This window comes from Rhodnius prolixus, unplaced genomic scaffold (genome assembly GCF_049639745.1).
Source record: "Rhodnius prolixus isolate KJV_2025 unplaced genomic scaffold, Rpr scaffold_8, whole genome shotgun sequence".
Classification (NCBI taxonomy): Eukaryota; Metazoa; Arthropoda; class Insecta; order Hemiptera; family Reduviidae; genus Rhodnius; species Rhodnius prolixus.
Genome location: NW_027411593.1, coordinates 33,243,561 through 33,265,236, shown reverse-complemented (window position 1 = coordinate 33,265,236; position 21,676 = coordinate 33,243,561). Strand labels below are relative to the sequence as shown.

At 30.6% G+C, this 21,676-nt stretch overlaps 1 protein-coding gene across 3 annotated transcripts; it reads left to right on the top strand.

Moving 5' to 3' along the window:
- Nucleotide 1: 1 nt before the first annotated feature.
- Nucleotides 2-21,675, top strand: LOC141451238 (galactose mutarotase-like). Of its 3 annotated transcripts, none has more exons than XM_074122468.1 (12): nt 2-138; nt 12,558-12,774; nt 13,880-14,017; nt 15,089-15,281; nt 15,735-15,892; nt 16,482-16,691; nt 17,436-17,526; nt 17,819-17,969; nt 18,487-18,646; nt 18,887-19,145; nt 20,311-20,429; nt 20,508-21,675. In XM_074122468.1, the coding sequence occupies exons 2-12, from the start codon at nt 12,601-12,603 to the stop codon at nt 20,619-20,621; spliced, it is 1,767 nt and encodes a 588-aa protein (XP_073978569.1). In that variant the 5' UTR covers nt 2-138; nt 12,558-12,600; the 3' UTR covers nt 20,622-21,675. The 3 variants fall into 3 exon arrangements, with proteins under 3 accessions (XP_073978569.1, XP_073978567.1, XP_073978568.1); XM_074122466.1 differs by lacking the exon at nt 2-138 and adding an exon at nt 7,753-8,087; XM_074122467.1 differs by lacking the exon at nt 2-138 and adding an exon at nt 10,833-10,982.
- Nucleotide 21,676: the final 1 nt, after the last annotated feature.

Here is a 21,676-nt window from a genome sequence, read left to right as displayed (position 1 = left end):
CCTTTACTGAAACTTCTTTGTTTTTTCTTCTTCTTTTTACCAAGAGTATTGGAAATGGAAGAGGAGGGAGAAGTTTAAATGAAACGTTGGGAAGGCAGAGAAAAGAAATGGGCACGAAGTGGGGATAACCATTTGTAGGTAAATATTATTTTCATTAATCAGTAAATGTTTTGTCAGCCGTTTATTTGGATCTTATTAAGCCTTTACTTCATTTATATTTAATTTTGAAATCAGATACAAATACAACCATTAAGGCGGAGGTTTACAATGTTCAAGCCCTAATACAATCCGTCACATCACTAAACTGTAACTATCTATATCACTAAAGAAGTTTTACACTATTATTTATCTCAAAAAGAATTCTTTAATGAGGATGGTTCATTTTTCTGATTCGACGAGTTCAATAAAACAAATAACCTAACCCTATTTTTTAATGTGTAGATAAAAAGTAATTGACGCCTCATCATTCTCCTTCATTACATTGCGATAGTACACTGTTTGAAACATTCTCACAATTTTATCGGTTAGAGGGCAATAACTATGATGACTGTGGGAGATTCGAGCACAGAAGTCCTAGATTATTGCTCTAAAGCAGCGGTTCCCAACCTGGGGTAAGCGAAAGATTGTTTAGGGGTACGCAAAAAAAAAGTTATTATGGCGGAAGATACAAAAATTATACATAGGTATATATTATTAATGAGAAAAAAATTGTATAATAAATGACTCCTACAACTTAATTACAAAATTATTATAATAAAACTGAATAACATATAAATTGACAAGAATTAAGTACTCATTCGATACTGCAGTATTTTTTTTTTTAAAGTAAATATATTTGTATATCAAAAATTATTAAATGATTTCTTGAAAATGTAAAAATTCGAAAAAATGTTGCTTTAGTTTTGACTAATTTACTTCTCCTTTACTAACGCTTTGCTGTTTCAATTTACGACCCCTGCAATAGTTATTGGTTTGAAATGTTTACCCATTCATAAATGATTTTTTTTAATAGGAACATATCATATGTATATGATCTTTACAAGACACTTTATATTCAGTTTGTTTTGCTGTTAATTTAAAGTTACAATACGTAAAATCAAGAATACGATTATTTATTTTATTTATTTTTTATTTATATTTTATATATATGTTAGGGGGTACACACTAAGGAAACAATCAGGTAAAGGGGTACACTAATGAAAAAATATTGGGAACCGCTGCTCTAAAGAATGCCTTACACTCCTTCATAAATCTAAAAATACTTGCAAGTACACTGTCCAGGCGCTACCAGCGCTCTGAACAGGCTTTGAGCACCAAGAACTCAAAGTGTAGGAACGCCTTTTAAGTAAAAGTTAATTAAATAAAGCAGGTATTAGCTCAGCGACAGAGCTCTGTAGAAGGTGGAGTCTTATTTTGAGTCCAGACAAGTAGCCATTAGATTTTTCTCTTTCTAGGGACCACCAAAAATCATTATACGGAGACAAGTAGTGTGGCCTGACAATAATGTAATTTAGATCTAATTACACTTCTGTCGAACTGTGCCTAGCAGATTGCATAAATTGACTGAGTCAGTTGAAGGTATTATCCGCATTTTTTCTCCATTTCCAGTTGACACAAATGATCTGCACCTTGAGATCTTTAACATAAACATCTATTTTCATGGCTATTGTCAGCAGAATCGAACAATATTAATCTGACAATCTATGTACAAATAATGTGAGAGTTTTATGTAAATGTAAATAGTTTTAGGTTTTATTTAAATGAAATTCTTTTGTATATGTTTCTAATTAATTATATAATAATAATTAGCTTGCATGTATAATTATTATATTTACAATCCGTGAATCTATTATAAATTACATTACTTTTATTAAATTTCTTATGGATTTTCCTTAAGATAAAGCGATCAATTTCGAGGTTTTATTTATTTATTTATATAAATGTTATTTATTTTTATAAATTTTTCATGGTTTACGATGAATAGTTAGAATAGAGTCTCGTATCACAAGATTCTGGGTTCTTATCTCTGTATAAAGAATCATAGAAGAAAATAACAAGTGATTCGCTCTGTAAAGATGCGAAATTAGCCAGATTTAGACTATATTAAAGCCTATTGTTATTTGAACAAGTGATGATTACAAAAATAAAAATTGAAAGAATGTGAAATGTTTATACTGCAGGAGTCAGAAGAAGTGAAAGAGCAATATGGTGAAAGGATGGTGTTCTCTTTGACTTTAAAAGTTGGAAATGCACACTAGTCATGAGAGAGGCAGCCAAAGTTAAGGTTGGGGATGCCAAAAATCTGCTTAGGGCCAAGAAACAAGAAAAACAAGACTAAAGGAGTCACAATAAACTATTAGGTAGCAGTGGATTTTGCTTTACTTCAACTCCTTCTTCCCCACATCTTATAACATATTTTTAATCTGTTTTATATTCTGCATACGATTCTCTATTCATAATTAGCGAAGTGGACTACACCATAAATTGGGAACTACACCTTTTTAATCTTGATTTATCGTTCAGGCATATATTTCCAATAATTTGCTCGGAACATTCATTCTTAAAACGTTTGATCGCATTTAAACAATTGCAATTAGAAAACACGTCCAGCTTGTGCCTAAAGAAACGTAAAGATTTATCTTTATCTCTATCTTCAAAAATTTTATTCGTCTTTAGTTTTAACTAAAAAAGAAAATAAGCAATATCATAACCTCTGACATTATAAACTATAAATCTTAATTAATATTGATAATTTAAGAAAACTGCGCAACAATTCTTTAAATTTTTGCTTTTATCAGATCCTATGATATATACACTGGGCCAAAAAAGTCTGTGAACACTAACCTAAATTTTATTACTTTTATTATTATCTTATTAGAAACTTCTTTTATTTTCAAATGAAATATACTATTCGATAGAGAGAAACCAGAGTTTTTCATTTTATATTCAATCTTTTATTTTTGTTCAGCAGGAATATCACAATTAAATGTTTAACAAAACAACACCCCAAACGAATGCAAAAAAAGTCTGTGAACAGCTGTATAAATATGTAAAAACATTAAGATAACAAACAGAAAAACGATTGAATAAAGTTTCAAAGTTCTCTATTGTATTGTAGAAACCACTACAGTCAGTTTTGTGAATAAATAATCTAATTAGTACATATTTAACCACTAATATGGAAGTTCCCAGACCAATTCGAGAACTTATTGTGACGTTGCGAAATGAAAGAAAAAGTATTCGAGAAATAGGGAAGATAGTTCAAAAAAACCCTTCAACGGTGCATAATATAATTAAAAAGTACGGAAATGTGATTAGTAGGCCACGCAGTGGACGGCCACCAAAACTTAATTCCTTTCATAAACGGCAAATTCTGAAGTCTGTTCGAGAAGAACCCAGGACAAGCGCTCAAAAAATCAGTCAAGAATTATCAAGTGGTTATGTGTAAGCGTAACACCACATACAATTAGAAATAAATTACATGAATACGATTATTGCGGTCGAGTCCCGAGGAAAAAACCTTTAATCAATAAAATAAATAGTAACCGCCGATTGGATTTCGCGAAAGAATATGTTTCTAAGCCTTCTAGTTTCTGGGAAACCGTAATCTTTTCAGATGAGTCGAAATTCAATGTATGTGGGTCTGATTGACGACAAAAAGTGTGGCAAAAAAGAAATGAAGCTATGAAAATGAAAAATATGAAGCCTACTTTTAAGCATGGGGGAGGCAACATTCTGGTGTGGGGTGCATGAGTGCTAAAGGAGTGGGCAAGTTAGATCTAATTAATGGTATGATGGACCAATATGTGTATGTGGATATATTAAGACGCAATTTAAAAGAAAATTCAAAAAAATTAGGGTTGGAGGGAACGTTTGTCTTCCAACAAGACAATGACCCGAAACATACCGCACCAAAAACTCGGGAATGGCTTTTAAATAATACACTCTGGCGCCTAAACACCCCTCCACAAATGCCAGACCTTAACCCAATAGAACATTTGTGGGATGAAATCAGCCGCGAAATAAATAAACGAGGAATAAGAAACCGTGAACAACTAAAAAACGCTATTTTAGAAGAGTGGGATAAAATTCCAACATTGACGACCACAAAATTATTAGGATCGATGAAAGCTCGTTTGTTGGAAGTGATTAGGAACATAGGAGGTCCTACAAGTTTTTAAAATTTATAATTCACGTACAATGTGTAACAATGATTTATTTCTGCAAAGTGTTCACAGACTTTTTTTGCATTCGTTTGGGGTGTTGTTTTGTTAAACATTTAATTGTGATATTCCTGCTGAACAAAAATAAAAGATTGAATATAAAATGAAAAACTCTGGTTTCTCTCTATCGAATAGTATATTTCATTTGAAAATAAAAGAAGTTTCTAATAAGATAATAATAAAAGTAATAAAATTTAGGTTAGTGTTCACAGACTTTTTTGGCCCGTATATATATATATATATATATGTAATAGTACCATCAGAGGGGGCTGACGCGACACAACCTGAATGTGAGATTACAGCCTAGGAAGGTTCAGCGTCATTTGAGTGTTTACGTTAGATTGAGTGTTTACATAGTTTACATAGAGTGTTTAAAGACGGTTACTTATAAACTTAGTAATTTAATTTGTAAGACGGTTTTTAAAACAGATTTTATTATTCTGAAAAGAATTATATTTTTATAAATAAACATTAATACAAAACATTAATCGTACATAAATAAATAATTAAAACAAATAAAATACCTGAAAAGAATAATTAAATTACTAAGTTTATAAGTAACCGTCTTTAAACACTATGTAAACTATGTAAACACTCAATCTAACGTAAACACTCAAATGACGCTGAACCTTCCTAGGCTGTAACCTCACATTCAGGTTGTGTCGCGTCAGCCCCCTCTGATGGTACTATTACATATATTAAACTATTCCCCTCATATTCAATTTTAGATTGTATATTAAATAGTCTATATAATGAAAATGTAAATTTTCTTTATTAAAAATCTTAAATTTCCGAAAGTTCTTTACCGATTGCTTTGAAATTTCGACAAAAGTTGCATTCTAATACGCGCCTGTTTTTATATATCTACAGCTAATAATAAATAAAAATTTTATGTTAATACACAGTTTAAATAAAAAGCAAGCAACGCCTTTAAACAAAAATCATTGACAGTAACGGGTTAAGGTTAAAAAAAAAAAAAAATCACGTTGCTGGAACTACCAAACCTTTTAGAACTTTATTGACAAACAACACACATATTTTTAAAGAACCTAGGAACTTGAAGCTGGACATCTACTCACAGTCTCAGAGAGAATAAATCGAAGGCTACTAAAGCCTAAACTATTACTGGACGTACTTCACAACTTAAGATTCAGTTAGTGAGAATTTGCACAAATGTGTGGAATGTGCACTTTGAATAAGAATTATTTTATTGATTTTTAAGGCATAAAATAACTATCGACAAACTTAAGATGTTTCGTTCTTCTTCTATTAACTACTTGATTATTAATTAATATTTCTGTTACTACTACAATTGGATTCGTTTTTGACAGAAATCACTTTAGTTTAAATTAAGTGATCTGCAATAAAAATAGTTTGACTTGGTTATTTTTAATATAAATACACATTGTTGATAGGAGTTATATTTCGATCGTTACAGTTTTAAATTTAATTTTTAGAGCTAAGTAGTCAATTCTCATAGTTGAAAGTTTGTTTGATGTATTTTTAATTATAAAATTTACTTTCCTGGGCAATAGAAAGCGGCGCTTAAAATAGTAGCCAACGAAACATCCTCAAGGAATCATTCATGAAATGACACATTTTAAAAGTGTTACTGGATTTAAAAAAAGTATTTTTATCTTTTAAGTACAAATTTTGGGTAATCAGTCCAAACTATTCCAACTTTCTGTATACAATATTTGTAAATAATTTTCTTTTAATCACAGCTGAATATAATTGACGTGCAAAAACAATTTATTAAAGTGGACATTTATGACTAAACTAATATCTGTACATCTACGATGAGAATAAGTTACTTATACTTGAGAATAAGATTCTGATATTTTATTTTTTTTTAGCAGAAAAAACTGAGCATAAATTTTGGTAACAGAAAAATTAGAAATTAGAATAGAATTTGAATTGATTATTGGGCAGACATTTACTAACTAGTGTAGAGACTGCACTCCGAAAAAATAGATTCAGAGTAATCTATTATTTTCAACTGCAATCACCACCATATTTATGTGTTTCAAAAGCAGATTTTCTGTTTCAAAGCAATTTAAGAGCAATAATTTAGATTGTTCAAACTCTACTGCACAAAAACATTTATACATCTGATAAAGATAAGCAAAAAATTGGACATATTGCTAGTTTATATTTTAAGGATAATGCTAATGTTTATGATAAATTTATGCAAAATTCTTTTTAACTACTTGGCATCATTAGCAATTAACTAGGGATATTAAATCAAATCAAATTTTTAAGAATCGGACCAAGATAAAATATGTTCTTTATTTGTTCAAAGAGGTTGAAAAAAATTTGGGAATTTTAATAAATTGGATTTAGAGGTGGTTAGAAACCTTTCTTCTTGTATTTTGTTAGCAACTTAATTCCCACTTTTTTTATCCAATTTTCTTATAAGTTTATTTCGAGAAGAACGCACAGCTAAAACTACTTAAAATTTTAGTGTAATAATAAACATTTCACAAAAAATATAACTTGAAAATTAAAAATTCTAACCTTAAACCGATATTAATTCAAACAAAACACAAAGTTGTTTTTAAGGTATAGATATTTTTTTTTTAGCTCTAGTCTATTACTTATCGCCTATTTTGCGGCGCGCAGATGCCTATCGCGGATGTCGTCATCTTAAAACATCACACAGTAAAATGTTTTTATCAATCAGTTCGGACCATATTATATGTCCATTGATATTTAACAAATACTGAATGTCAAGCGTTGAAAACCTTATCTGTGTAGCATGAAATTTAGTGAAAATGAGATGTAGCGTGGCTTCTTCTGAAGAAGATTTTTAATTAAATAGTTTTTACTCCAAGTCATAGAAAGTTATACAGAAATGAGAACATTCTAAATAAAATAGAATGTTCTCATTTATAAATGCTGTGGATCTTTTTAATGTTTGTTTTATATACATATATTTGCATATATTTAAGAATTAAGGACTTTAGAAGTGTGGAGAACTCAGAAGATTCGAATAGCCAGCCATCACAGAATTACTACGTCCAAATAATTATTATTATATTGATCTCATCAAAGTTAATTTTACTTTTATACGTAGATAATGATCAATAGGGAACGGATTCGTATGTATTTACATATTTTTTTCTAGGCAATTTACAGACGTTTTTCAACTAGAAGTATTCATACTGACACTTTTTAAGCCGTTTGAGTCTACTTTTATTTCACATATTTCCACATATTTGGATGTTATCGCATATTTATACATATTTGATTAAAATAAATAAATATTTCTACATATTTAATCAAAATATGTACATATTTTTTCATATTTTTCATTTTGGGCATATTTTCATAATTGGGAGGTGGTTGACAGGAACTGTGAACCACAGACTGTAGGGCTGTGAATCACAGTGGGTACAATGGTTATTGTAATTTATACAGAATGCTGCTAAACAGTGACGGGCACTTGTTAGTTCTTTGAAGTTGTCTGACGTTGTCTGTTCTTTCAGCTCGTTCGTTGAAGTGTCCAATTCATTTCGTTCGGTCACTTAGTGTATTCTTTTTTGGGTGAAATGCCACGAACATCGGCCTCAAACAAACAACTGGTTGCTAAATATCTTTGCGAGTTTCCAGCAGAACTTTTTCGAAGTGATGGAGACATTTTGTACTGCACAGCTTGTGACAAGCGCGTTTCTTGCTCACAACGTTCCCAAGTCACCCAACATATTGCCACCGGATCGCACATAGAGAATATGAATGAATGAATGAATGATGCTTTATTATTAAAAAAGAAATTACATACAAATAATATAACTAACATCTATATGACATGGTCCATAGACCGTCTGTCAGAGTCTACACAAAATATTTAAATACAAATTCCAGGTAAATTTAAACCAGATGATATCAATATAATGTTATTACATACATTTATTTTGTTTTTATTTAGTAATTGAACTCTGCTACCAGCATGTTTCTGTACATTAATGCGTATTTTGTGTACAATGCCAAATTCCACCAATTACCTCCATTTAACGTAACAAAGAATTCTTCTTGTGATAATGATCTTTTTTTGAAAAATCGGATTCTGTAGTTATTAAAAATGGGACATTCGGCAATAAAATGAAATGTATTTTCGATTTTATTTAAATTACACATTGAGCATTTATAAACATAGAGAATAAAAACAGAAAGAAAGAGAGGACGTCCTTTCAAGCCTTCCTTACATCTCCATCATCAAGTAAGTCTACTCAGAGTACAGATCTGTGTCGGGCTTTGGTTAGAGCAGATATCCCTTTCCACAAACTTAAAAATCCTCATTTCAAAGGATTCTTAGAGACCTATATTGGGGAAAAAATGCCTGACGAGAGCGCTCTGAGGAAAAACTACCTGGAAGATATCTATAAAGATACACTAACCAAAATTCGAGAACATATCAAAGATGGACCGATTTGGGCGTCAATTGATGAAACCACTGACGTTGAGGGCAGGTATATTGCCAATGCAGTTATTGGAAAACTTGACAGTGATGCTGATGTGGATTCAAAGCCATTCCTTTTGAACTGTGAGGTTCTCGAAAAATGCAATCATTCCACCATTTCACGATTTTCATAAAAAAAAAAAGTCCATTTTACTTAAATATTCCAGAAAATATTTTAAGAAAATCACATATTTTCCACATAATTGACGAAAATAAATGCATATTTTAATTAAATATTTGGCATTTTTAAATACATAAAAATCCGTTCCTTAATGATCAAGAACAAAGTCATCCTTTATTATACAATCATAGTTTTTTTTTTTAATTGTTATGTGCTAAAAAATTTACTTATAAAATGAATATATAATAATAAATAAATTTAGGTCTCTATCTAAGAAGCAAAACATTAATATTTCAAAGTTTGGGTCAAGTCTTTGGATGCTTTGTAAAAATATTAAACCGTCGCGCGTCGGTTTAAAATCCAAAAATTGAATCCCTTTATTGATTTGGAAATATCGTGGAGCAGGTTTTTGTAGTATTATTTTCAATGTAAACATAGATCGAAGTACTTTTATGTAACTTTGTTGAAAGTATTCGTAAAAAGTAAATAATATAATTTCATAAACATATTGAACTTAATTTGTTTTAAATGTGGTAAAAAGTATTTCGCAACAAATCTTCGTTTAGTGTTGTAATCATATTTTTTTTTGAAGATAGAAAGTAATTCTTCTTCATTAATGAAGATTTATGGGTTCCATCATTGGCTAGCCGTTCTCTTGAAATCGCTTCATTCACAATTTATAAGTAAACTGTTTTTGAAAATATCTGACTATACCTTAAATTTTGGACAAAGGGAGCCTGCAGACATTTAGTTGATTTATCATGCGAGTATACTTTTTTTTCAATTAGCATTCCATTATCTAGTTGTTTAATCACAGGCGATTAAGTAAATATGCACTGTTTTCAGTGAATCTAAACATTCATCAGACCTAGCTAGAAAAGTATTTATCTGACTTTGTTTGCAACGAGTTTCCAATAATCCGTTTCATCTAGTATGAAAAATGAACCTTCCTCTATAATCTTAACTTAAATTTATTAAAAGAAAAAGAAAAAGTTGCCCCTAATATTTTTCCTCACTCATTTTAATATTAAAACATGCAAAATATTTCTAATATTGCGTGCATTTTAATAAATTGATTGTTGTTTTTAGTACATCGATCGCTCATAAATTTACATTTAGCACAAGGATGTTATGGATGTGTTATTTCATTTAATATATGTCAATTTCTATTATAGTCATTTTGATTTAAAACTTAGCTTATATCTTTATGAGTTTAATTTTTTTAATTGCTTAATTATTATCGATTAAAAATAATATGACTTATGTTATGTTTATAATACATCGTCATTCGTGTTACTTTGGAAGGAAATCCTTACTATTTTATAATTAACACTGTAAACAGAAAATTATACAAATATTTATGTAAGAGATAGTCTTTATCGCAGCAGGTGAAAGAATTATTATATATATATCGCAATGTTTTAACAAGACGGCATTGACCCAACCTTTGTTGAAAGGTGTGTTATTTTTCTGTAGATGTGTTAAACATCTAGCAAGGAAAAATTAGTACACACAAATAACACGCCAACATATTTTACATGACTTACCAATTTTTTTTTTGTCTTTAATTGTATTGGTGCAGTTATATTGTTCGCTAATTTTGGTGTAAAATCTTCTTCTTTTTTTTAGCGTCACAAGTATTAAAAATAATATTAGGGATACAATTTTAGCTTATAATCCCTAAATTAAAAAGAAATAGATACTATTTAAAAGCAAGTTAACATGCAGCCTAGACGGTAAAGCTTGATAGCGTTACCCTTTCTTATAGCTTTTTTTGCGAAGAATGTGAAATGGTGAAGAGAGATTTTCCAAATTATGATTAGATGATCCGCGCTATAATGAATGACACAATGGGATTGTTTTGCTACGAGTATAAAACGCGCAGAAGAGTCTATTTGACGTGTTGACATGATTTCCTAGCATTGGCTTAAATGATTTTTGAAACCAGTTTTAGAAATTTCTCATTACAAAAAATTTAAGTAGCTCTTATATTTTTTGTTAGGAAATAAGTGGAAATAACAAATGCCTAAAAAATAAATTTAAAAAAAAAAAGAAGAAGCTTTTCTATAGAAACGCATATTTAGTTAAATTTGTAGGTTTATTAAGGTTTCTAAATTTTAAAGAAAGTTTCTTTTTACAAAATTTATTGTTATTATTTTATTTAGGTGTTTTAAATTTGGTAAGTAATTGGTGAATAATTTTAATTAATAATAAAGTAGTTTCAAACTTGCTCTAAAGAATCGTCAACATCTGTGGCACACATAACTTTTTCAGTACATTATCAACCTCTAGACAGTATTCTATCGTTATAGTGAAAACTGTGTCTATTATTGAAGATTTAATACTGTAAATAGTTCCTGTACTGTAAAATACTGTAAACAGTTCCTGTACTGTAAAATGCTGTAAACAGTTCCTGTACTGTAAAATACTGTAAACAGTTCCTGTACTGTAAAATACTGTAAATAGTAAATAATAGTAATACGGCCCCAGCTAGTTGATACGAAACCAGGAGGGTGAATCTACAGCTGAATCCAGTAAACTAACCAATGACCTAACCAATAACCCTTTCCTCTCAAAGTGTAATTAATTATTTAAAAAAATAATAATAATATAAATTAATAAATAAAAGAAATGCTTAACGTAAACACTTTAGGGTTTTTTATTTGATGTTGGTAGCTCTTTTTTTGGCGATTAACTCCACAAGTAGATCTCGGGTTAAACTTTTGTACCCGGATAAAGCCATGCACATATTTCTCTTTCAGATTTTAATAAACTGGATCATCCAATCACCCCTTAACAGTACTTCCAGACAGATGGATTAAACTGTATATTTATTCTGAGCAGTTTGTCTTTAGGGCAATTTAAACACACACAAAAATTGAATTACATTTTAACTACATTAACAAAGCACTTGAAATAAGGGTCAAATAAATATACTGTTGAGTAAAAAAATAATAATCTAACTTTAGACGTTCTAAACATTTTAATGCCTGGGGAACGTTCGAAAATTCGACAATGTGAAGTAGGTTTTTCCATAAAAGATCTCTGATGTCTTTCTACGGTAAGAGGATCCTAATATACGAGGCGTGGCTATAAAATAACGAGACTGATGCTATTACAGAAGAACTATGCATGCGCCAAATCCTAACGACCGACAGCTGTGCAGCGTAAAGCCTTCTCTTTCGATTGCAGCGTCTCTCGTGTTTGTAGAGAAATCTGTCTGACCGGAACCGCCGTTTGAGTAAGAGGTGTTAGTTTTGTTTTGCCGAAAACATGATACTACCATGCAGTAGAGCAACGAATTGTCGTAAAATTTCACATGAAACTGGGTAAAACCGGTACTGAAACTTATATTTTATTAAAAGAAGTTTTTGGCGATGAATGTTTATCACGTGCGCAAGTTTTTGAGTGGTTCAAGCGTTTCCAAGACGGCCGAGAAGATGTTGGAGATGATGACCGCCCGGGTTGCCCTTCCACGTCCAAAACGGATGAAAATATCCGTTAATAAAAAGTAATGTAAAATAAAGTAAAATAAATAATGTTGATTATAATTAATCAACATTACTACCGTGAGATGCTTGCTCAACTCCGTGAAAGAGTAAGGAAAAAACGACCCGATTTGTGAAAGAACAAGTCATGGCTTCTCTATCAAGACAACGCGCCAGGCTCACACTACGTTGTCTGTCAAAACGCCAGTAGTATATAGCTAGTGGAGTTGAGCTGTATTATTTATTTTATTTATTTATTTTTTAAGGTTTGCAAAAATTGATTACCGAAATCAAAAAGGCGTTTCAACCATGCTTGAACCGACTAAGGATGATTCTGGAACGTATGACGATGAAATAAATCCGTTCAAAGAATTCAAAGGAAGTGAAGAATCGTTAGAAGAAGAGGAGTTAGGGTTAAGAAGAGATTTTGAAGTGACGGCTGGAACTGGCAAAATTATTGTAGACACATTTGGATGGTATATAGTAAGTCATTATGAGAATCATGTTTCATTAAATGTCTCTACTACATTCCAGCATTTAAGGTTGCAAATGATACTAGATTTTAATAATTTAACGAAACATTTTTTGCGGATGATACTACGCTTAAATATACACCTGTTCTGACAATACATATACCTTACAATAATAAAGTACCTTGTAACAAGTTACCAAGTAATTGCAAGTTACAAGTTTCCTTGTAATGATGGTAAATATTTTTACATATTTTATATACATTTACAGCCAATCAGACAGAGTATGATCTAAGTAGCATAGCATTATCATGCTTTGGCAATCTTAAATAACTATTGTTTCAACAGAATAACCCTCGGCCATACAGCATAAGTTAGGGATAGTACATTTTAACGCCAACTCTACAGTCAAACTTAGCCAAGAGACTAAATACTATTTGTTTCGGTTTGCTGGCCATTCCGTTGGAAATAAATTTACCAAAGTTGAAACTGGGGAGCAGATGTTTTTAGTTTGCCAACGCTAGGCTTAGTAAGCAAAACAATTCACGGCTGCAATTAAAGAAGCTTTTAACAGTCGATCACATTGACATGTACTCAGATTTTACAATAATATATGTATTTGTATGTCACAGAATTTAATAAAAATTTGATTCGTTTATTGAAAGCACTATTATGCATTCATAATGCATTTATTCAACAAAAATATATACATATATTTTTCATTGCTAACAAATAAATTCCTTCTTGATACCCTTACCTCTCATCAAGCCACTCAATTCATCCAAAAGAGTGGAAAAACTTGCTATGGATTTTTAAATTTAATGTTTTTATCTTTCTAAATTTTACTTAGGGTAGGTATTCTTACTTAAAAAGATCTAAATCGATCAAAAAATTACTCATTGAATTTTTTTTTTTTTTTTTAGGATAATGTAGATAATACATTACGCACGATCTAGCGACAGCGTTTTCAACTATATTACTTACATACGTTTAAAATGACTTAAGGGCAGTTATTAAATGAAAAAATTAACATTCATTTGGACATTTTTTCTTTTCAATTGTTAAGTTGTAAATTGTTATATTTTATTGATCCCTTTTTATTTTGCATTCTCTTGTAGCCACCAAAGAAGCCACGACCTCCTGTATTTCCAAGACCGGCTAAAGCTCAAGATGTTGAAAAACCCAAAGAAGAACTTGGAGAAGAAGAAGGTGCTGTAGAGGTAAAGGTAGAAGAAGCAGAGGAACTAGGCGAAGAGGTATTTATTTACTGAAATTAAGTCATAATTATTACTTTTTCAAAATCTCTTCTATAATAAAAAATTATTTATTATTTTTTTTTCTCTAACTAAATAATCACATTTTTAGACACTTTTAATACATTAAATAAAAGACTCAAACCTAACAAAATAATATGAAGTTTAATTTTTAAGTTTTTAATTGAATTTGGTCATAATTATTTAGTTTCAAATCTAAAAAGAAGGTATTGAAGCTTCTCAAATCAACAATTCAAATGAATCATTTTTTTTAGTGATACAGCTCCAGGACAAAAAACAACCAAAGAATGCTGGAAAATTGGCAGATACCGCATACTAAAAGTTAAAGGCAGACCTTTCATTTCTTTCAAAATTTGTTAAACAATGACATTGCCCAGAAATATAACCTTTTACTAATTTTTCATTTTCTCAGTATAACATTACGAATAGCATAACTTATTTTGAAAGACAAAATTACATTAAATATACTGATGTATCAAGAGTGTTTCCTAATAGTAACAAATCTAATAATAGAATAGGCTTTACAAAAAAAAGCAATCAGCTTTCTACTGATTAAAACCAAGTATTATTGTACATATAAACATTTACAGTTGAAAATATTTGATGTTAAAGCGTCTCCCTTAAATGTGTATACATTTTTTATAATATTATTATTTTTATATTTTATTATTAGATATCTGCGATAACTTTTAGTCAAATTCCTAATAGTACTGAATCGTAAACTAAGTGAGTTCTAGAGGTAGGGATCATTCTATTCAGTCCCATCATTATTTTATATGAACTTGAGACATCTCATTTAACTTACCAAAGGTCGCAATTGAATAAATGATACGTCAATGTAGCATGGCTGCATGTCTCCTAAACTGATTAGCGGATTCTGCTGAAATTAATCAGATCCCTTACTAGTCAGGTCAGATTTGTAAGAATTCTACCTCTTTCGGTGTTTTTATTTTAAAATCCTCTGATAGAAATTGTTCTTCAACGCATTTAATTTAATTTTAGACTTGAAAAATAATTCATTTCTATTAATGGGTGGTTTATTTATTTATTCAGGAAATATCAGAATTACCGATTATTGACGAACCAACAGAAAGTACTAAACAAGTAGTGAAAAGATATACATTTATAAATTCGAAGAATACTGCCATTCAAGTTATTAATTATGGAGCTACAGTAATTTCAATCAGTGTTGCTGATAAAAATGGCCACTTTAGTGATGTAATTCTAGGATTCGATAAAATAGAAGGTGAGTTTATCAGAGTAGTTCTAAATATTTTCATAAATTAGAAATAATTCATCCATTAATTAGGAAAATTGATAAATCTCTAATATGATTTTTTGTTTCTTTTACTCTAATGTGCTTGCACTGAAAAAAAGGTCGTGAGACTTGAACTAGTAATTATTAGACTGGGCAATGGCAAACAATTTCTCTTATTTTGAATTGCAGATCGCATACAAATAAACTGTCAAACATGAATTTTAGGGTATTTGTGGATTCATAAAAGTCTACATTCAATGAAAATCAAAACAATAAACTAATGATTAATACCGAGAAAATAAATTAGGTACGGCAGATCTACACCAATGTAGCAGCTTGACAACTATAATTTCATTAATATTACCCAAAGAATTTTAGTCTGATGAAAATTATAAACAACTTAATTTTTTGCAGCAAAGAATAATTATTTTTTATTTATAGATTATCAATCAGAAACCAACCCATATTTTGGTGGAACATTGGGACGGTTTTCTTCCATTATTTCTGATGGTACCTTTAAATTGGGATCAGAAGAATTTTATTTATCTCAAAATAGTGGGCAGAACCATGTTCTTGGAGGATGTTATGGATTCGATAAAGTTAGTAGTTAATATATTTTTAATATTATTTAACACAAGATCAGCTGAACTTTAACTTGTGATTGTAAAAATTGCTGAGTTAAAACGATTACAAACGCATTATTGCTGGAGATATCTTTAAGCCTGCCCATCAGAGAAGGTTTATAAGCCTGATAAAAACCTTACTGTTGGTTCAAAAGCCGTGGCTGCTATTTTCCCAATTTAAAATCTAACTATCTTTTTTGTCTGTTTCTTGCCTATTCCATCCTAAGGAAACTCCACTTTACTTCAAAAGTCATCTGCAATCAGAGTACAAGAAGCGGCTTATTCCTAATCTGAAAAAATTATTTTAAATAGCTTTCGGTAATTTCTAACGAGAAATTTTGATAGTAAAACTACCGATTGAAGATAGAGATTTATTATTATTCTTATTATTAACAATTGTACAATTTAAAGTTGATTTTTGTTGTTTTCATCTCCGGAACATCTGAAATCTGAGAGTTTGTTTAAACTTTTTCCATCTTGCCAGTTTTAACTTTGCTTTGCCTTCCTTTTTTCTTTTAAAAAGCTTTTTCATTTTTGTAAATTTTACATAATATTCATTTTTTAGGTGATGTGGGATTCTTGTGTTTATAAAGATAGAGTAATAATGACATATGTAAGTATGGACGTGGAAGAAGGTTATCCTGGAATTTTAATGGTTCAAACGGAATTCTCTCTCACAAAAAATAATTCATTCATTGTTCATACTAAAGCGACAAGTAGCAAACCAACAATTATCGGCTTATCAAATAACTTAATATTCAATCTTGCTGGCCATGTAAGTATGTTGAAAATCAGAATTATTTTGTAATGTTCACTACAGATTAAAATTTTGATGGTAATCAATGCCAAGTGGACAAAGCAGTGTCAGCGAGATTATCACCATATTCTTCAATCCTATTTCTTCGACTCATTACTGATTATAGCTCATTTTCATAACGATATTTTAAATTGATTAGTAAGAGACGAATAATTATTATACTTCGGATCATCAATTTCCTTTTTCTTGGTGCAGTCTCCGTAGCTTTGTTCAGAGAATCCAAATTCAATGCTGAAATACTATCTGAACCTTTTTTCTTCTAAAGATGAGTGAATATTATTAAATGTTTGAAACCAACAAAGAATGATCGTTCGTTTAGCGACTCTTTTTCTTCAAATCCACCTGGTTGGTTCGACTGTAGAATAACCCTTTATTCTTCTTATTCTACTTTCATATGGAACAAACGAAAGATGAAACCAAAATGAGCCAGAAGAATTGGAATTTTGTTCAAAAGAATATTTTTCAGTGATAAAGGTTTCTGATAATATTCACATCATAAATAAACAGAGTCCACAGGTCAATAAAGATACGGTGACATTTTGCTTTTCTTTACTCCATTTTTAAGAAGATTTTATTTGTAAAAATATCTGCCAATGTCACCAGATTTCGTTCAAACTGTAAAAACTTCCAAAATATAAACGCATCGTTTTTTTAACTACTAATAATTGAAAATTCAGTGTTTTCCATTTTCCATCTTTATAGGGAACTGGACCTACAGGCCTAAAGCAACATTCGTTAATCGTTAACGCAGATAAATTTGTTAAGACAGATTTTGATACAGGAGTTCCTACAGGTAAATAAGTTTTATTTTTAAATGATCATATATTTAGTTCTATTTAGTGTTTCGAATGTTTTGAAGTTGTAAATTTGCACTAGTTCTGATTACGACCTAAACATCTTCTTAATTTGTATCGCTCTCGTGTACCACTTTAAACTTTCACTTTCTTGCAATCCTTGCGAAAAAACATACATATTTTCAGTTAGTAATGTGCAAAGAATAAGAAGAGTAAAATGTTTATAATGTGATCTTAAACAAAATATGGAACACTTCATTAACCTTAGTGTTATAAACTTTCATTAAATAGGGGAACTGCAAAATGTTGGAGCAACATTTTACGATTTGCGAGTGCCAAGGCCTTTATCAAAAGCAATTGTGAAAGCACCTGGAGGTGGATATGATCAGACATTTTGTTTAACAAAAGGATTGCAAAGACATTCAGTAAGCTTTGCTACTAGGTAAAGTCTAAAAAATTATTCAAATTATTTCATTTTTTCAATGTTCCGCCTCAATTAGACAATGCTAAAAATTGGGCTTATGAATTTTCAAATCAATAAGTAAAGAACTTCCCTTTTCCTATATACCGTGTTTGATGTTGCGAATTAGGTAAATATCAAATGATTATTCATTACAGTAATCCTGATTCTCCTTTAAAAAACGTTTCGCTTCAAAGTCGCCGAGTTAAAAGTAAGAACATTAATTTATAAATATTCTTAAAATAATAAATTTTGTTGATCTTGGTACAGTAATTAATTTCGGCTTAGATTTCAACATTTTTTTTTATTTTGCTGTTATCCAACAACTTATATCATTCTAAGAATATGTATTCTGTATAATTTTGAAAAAGTTTTACAAAAAATATCTAAGAAATATCTAGTTTGAGGTAGCAACTAAGACTCACTGGGCCGCTTTGGTGTCTTTAAACCATACAAATATTTTCAAATTCAATTTTTAGATAAAGGAAATATTTAACAGGTTGGTCCATCCAGAATCTGGAAGATTTTTAGAAATACAAACTGATCAACCTGGCTTGCACGTTTATACGTGCAATAGGCTCCCAAATCCTGATCCAACGTTTGTAGAAGAAATTATGCCGGAAGAAGTAGAATTTAAATGCCGGATGGAATTTGGTGATGTATGTTTAAACTTATATTTTAATCATTTTGTCTAGTTTATTCCATTAACCGACCCTTCTAAGTTGCGGCTAGTTATCTTGATATAAAGATAGAACATAGAGATATATAGATGAATAGATAAATAGAGATAGATATTCTTTAAGATTAGGTAAATTTTCTTTTTTATTCTTCAGCAATGCTTTATGTATCATCTTATGTAAAACTTTATAATTATTAATTTGTATGGTAAAAATGTTTAGGGAGGGGAATTATGGCCAATGAGAGTACTTTCAAAACAAATATGGGAACGACCAGTATCAGAACCTGAAGAGGAGCATGTATTTCCAGTCGATTTGGATGAAACAATTTCAAAGACAACTGAAGCATATGGTTATGAAGGAGGAGATGTTGAAACAGAAGCATCAATGTATGAACATGAAGGTGATACTGATAGGCAATATGTACCGCCATTCGATCCAGAAACATTTTATAGAGACGAGGCAGAATCAATACACGAAGGTAAGGCGCATGTATCAGATATTATTACTTTATGAGTTTTAACTAATAATAGTGAGGGTATGTATTAGCTAAGTGAATAGCGCATGGGATTCTCACACAGAGATCGTGGGTTCAAATCCAACTGGCTGGTCTTTAGATTTTCTCTTCCCAGGGATTGACATTGTGTCTGTAACGAGAAAACAATGGCAGTGTCGTGAAAAGGCTATGATCGCCAATGACCTCCGATTTTTGACGCGCTTTAAATTAAAAATAATAATGATAATCAACCAATAATAACCACTTAGTTGAAAGTAGCTTACTTGGAGAATATAACCAAAATTAGTAACCCCAAAAACGTTGTTAACTACAAGACTTGATGCTTTTAAGAATGTGTTAGAAAATCTTTCGGAAATTCTTATTCTGAACACTGAGATCATCTCAGGCAAGCATAATGGTTTTTCACGACCACATTCTACTTGCTACGAAACGCACAAAATGTCGCAAATTTCACGTGAAGAAGCTTTTTCGTCTAAAAGCTTGTACGACTCTGGATCAAAGTGGATTTTTTTTTTTGTAAAAATGCAATCGGGTTGCAAATATAATAACCCAAAATAAAATGGCTGAAAAGCATAAAATTTTGGAAGAAAAGGTCATACAGTACTCATGGACAAAACAGTTATTTGTAGTAGATCGATATTGTGCTCCTAAAAGAAGTGCAACGGAACGCATCTTAATTGATAGAGCGGTGCCAAACACGCATAGATTTAAAGATGCATGCAAACCTTTTAGAACATATGAAATGGAATCGGAACGTATAAAGTATATGTGTGTAACTATGTGAAATTAAGTTTGGAACAAATTCTAAAAATAGTTACAAAACTAGTTTAAGCATTTTGCGTAGGTTGAAGGAACTAATGGGAACTTAAGCACTGATCAGGACTAAAACTTATTGAGTTTTGCTAGATCATAGGCTTAGTATACTACGCCCCTCTAGGTGTACCACAGTAATGCTAACTTTATCTTACCCTGTATTATCACTTAAAAATTCATTTAACAAAATACAAATAGTAAGGTTCTTGTATCTGGTAGCAAGAGTTTATACATAGATTGAAAAATGTGAGTATTTAAGTAAATAAGCATTTAATAAGATTGGCAATCTGCTTAAACCTTTTACTAATTTACACAGAGGCAGAAGTTGAAGAAATGTTTGGACAGAAATTAATTGAAGGTAAGTCAGGATGCATGTACAGAAATCACGGTGGTATCTTATTGATGCCTCAAGAATATCCGGATGCGCCAAGATTTGTTAGTAGATACTTTTTCTAACTTCTAATTTTATTTAAAAGAAATGTATTTAAAATAATTTTTTGATCTAAATTTTAGCCACAATTCCCAAGTGTTTTATTACAACCAAGTAAAGAATATTCAAGAACAACCATATACAGATTTGGCATTGTACCGCTTCCCAAAACTGAAGACATGAGTAAAATCATTTAACACACATTAACAATAAACATTCATTTTTAAAGTGCAAATAATTTCTTATCACTTTTAAGTAAATTCAACATAATTTTAGTCGGTAACTTTAATTATTTTGTTGATAGTCTCTTACAAGATAAGAGAATGTGATGCATTCTTTCGTATTTTGAAAATAGAGTATCCATTAGAAGTGGCAAGATTTTGAGATGCTCTATTATAATTATTATTGGGACAACAGGCGGATACTCTTGTTCGAAGGCACCGCAGCTAAGAGGCTTACAGTATCAATCTATTGACAATATCTATATTCGGCTGCGCTCAGCGAATATATTTGCTGTTTTTAACAAATAACCGGAAATAAAAAATTATTCACTGACCGGGACGCAAGACCTCTTTTTTCCAAAATGGAACAGTCCTGGTCAAAACGGGACATTCATATGGTACGAGTATGCCTAGGTTATTGTACTTTTAATGAAAATATTAATTTTTGTATTTTACCAGGAGAAAATGAATATGTCTTGGCTGAATATACAGGGTGATCCATTTAAAACGCACCAATCGCTAATAACTTTTTAGGAAAGCGGAATTTCGAAAAAAACCCATGAAGTAAACTATATGCTTTTTTTTTATCTAGTTTTCAAATTTTCCACCCCCGGTGCTGTATCTTTATTTTTGGCGAAGTTACGGCCAAAAACCCGATTGAGGTTTCATAAGGACCACTGGTTTTGACAATGATTATGAAAACTACATAGAAAACTGTGGAAAATCACGTTAATCCCCTTTCGATATCCCTAATATTAGTCGAGATATTTAAGATCAAAGTTACAATTTTATCTAATCGTGAACGGTTTTCGATATTAATTTTCCACCAGAAATACACGTTTTGGGAGGTCCTCTGACTGTAAAAAATATTATTTGCGACGCAAAGAACAAAAATAATAATAATTGAATATTTTAAAAATGTAGTGCAATGTAATGGATGTGGGTGACTCAGAATAAATTTGTTTTATCATCAAATAAAAGCAACCAACACATCATTTTAATGTACCCAGTATGCAAGAATTCATGACCTA

Excerpts from the sequence above, each read along its gene's own strand:
- LOC141451238 (XM_074122466.1), top strand. The coding sequence starts at position 8,032 with ATGGTCCATAGACCGTCTGTCAGAGTCTACACAAAATATTTAAATACA. Across the intron at positions 16,692-17,435 it reads TATTCAATCTTGCTGGCCAT|GGAACTGGACCTACAGGCCT; the intron begins GTAAGTATGTTG and ends CCATCTTTATAG. Across the intron at positions 17,970-18,486 it reads TCAGTAAGCTTTGCTACTAG|GTTGGTCCATCCAGAATCTG; the intron begins GTAAAGTCTAAA and ends AATATTTAACAG.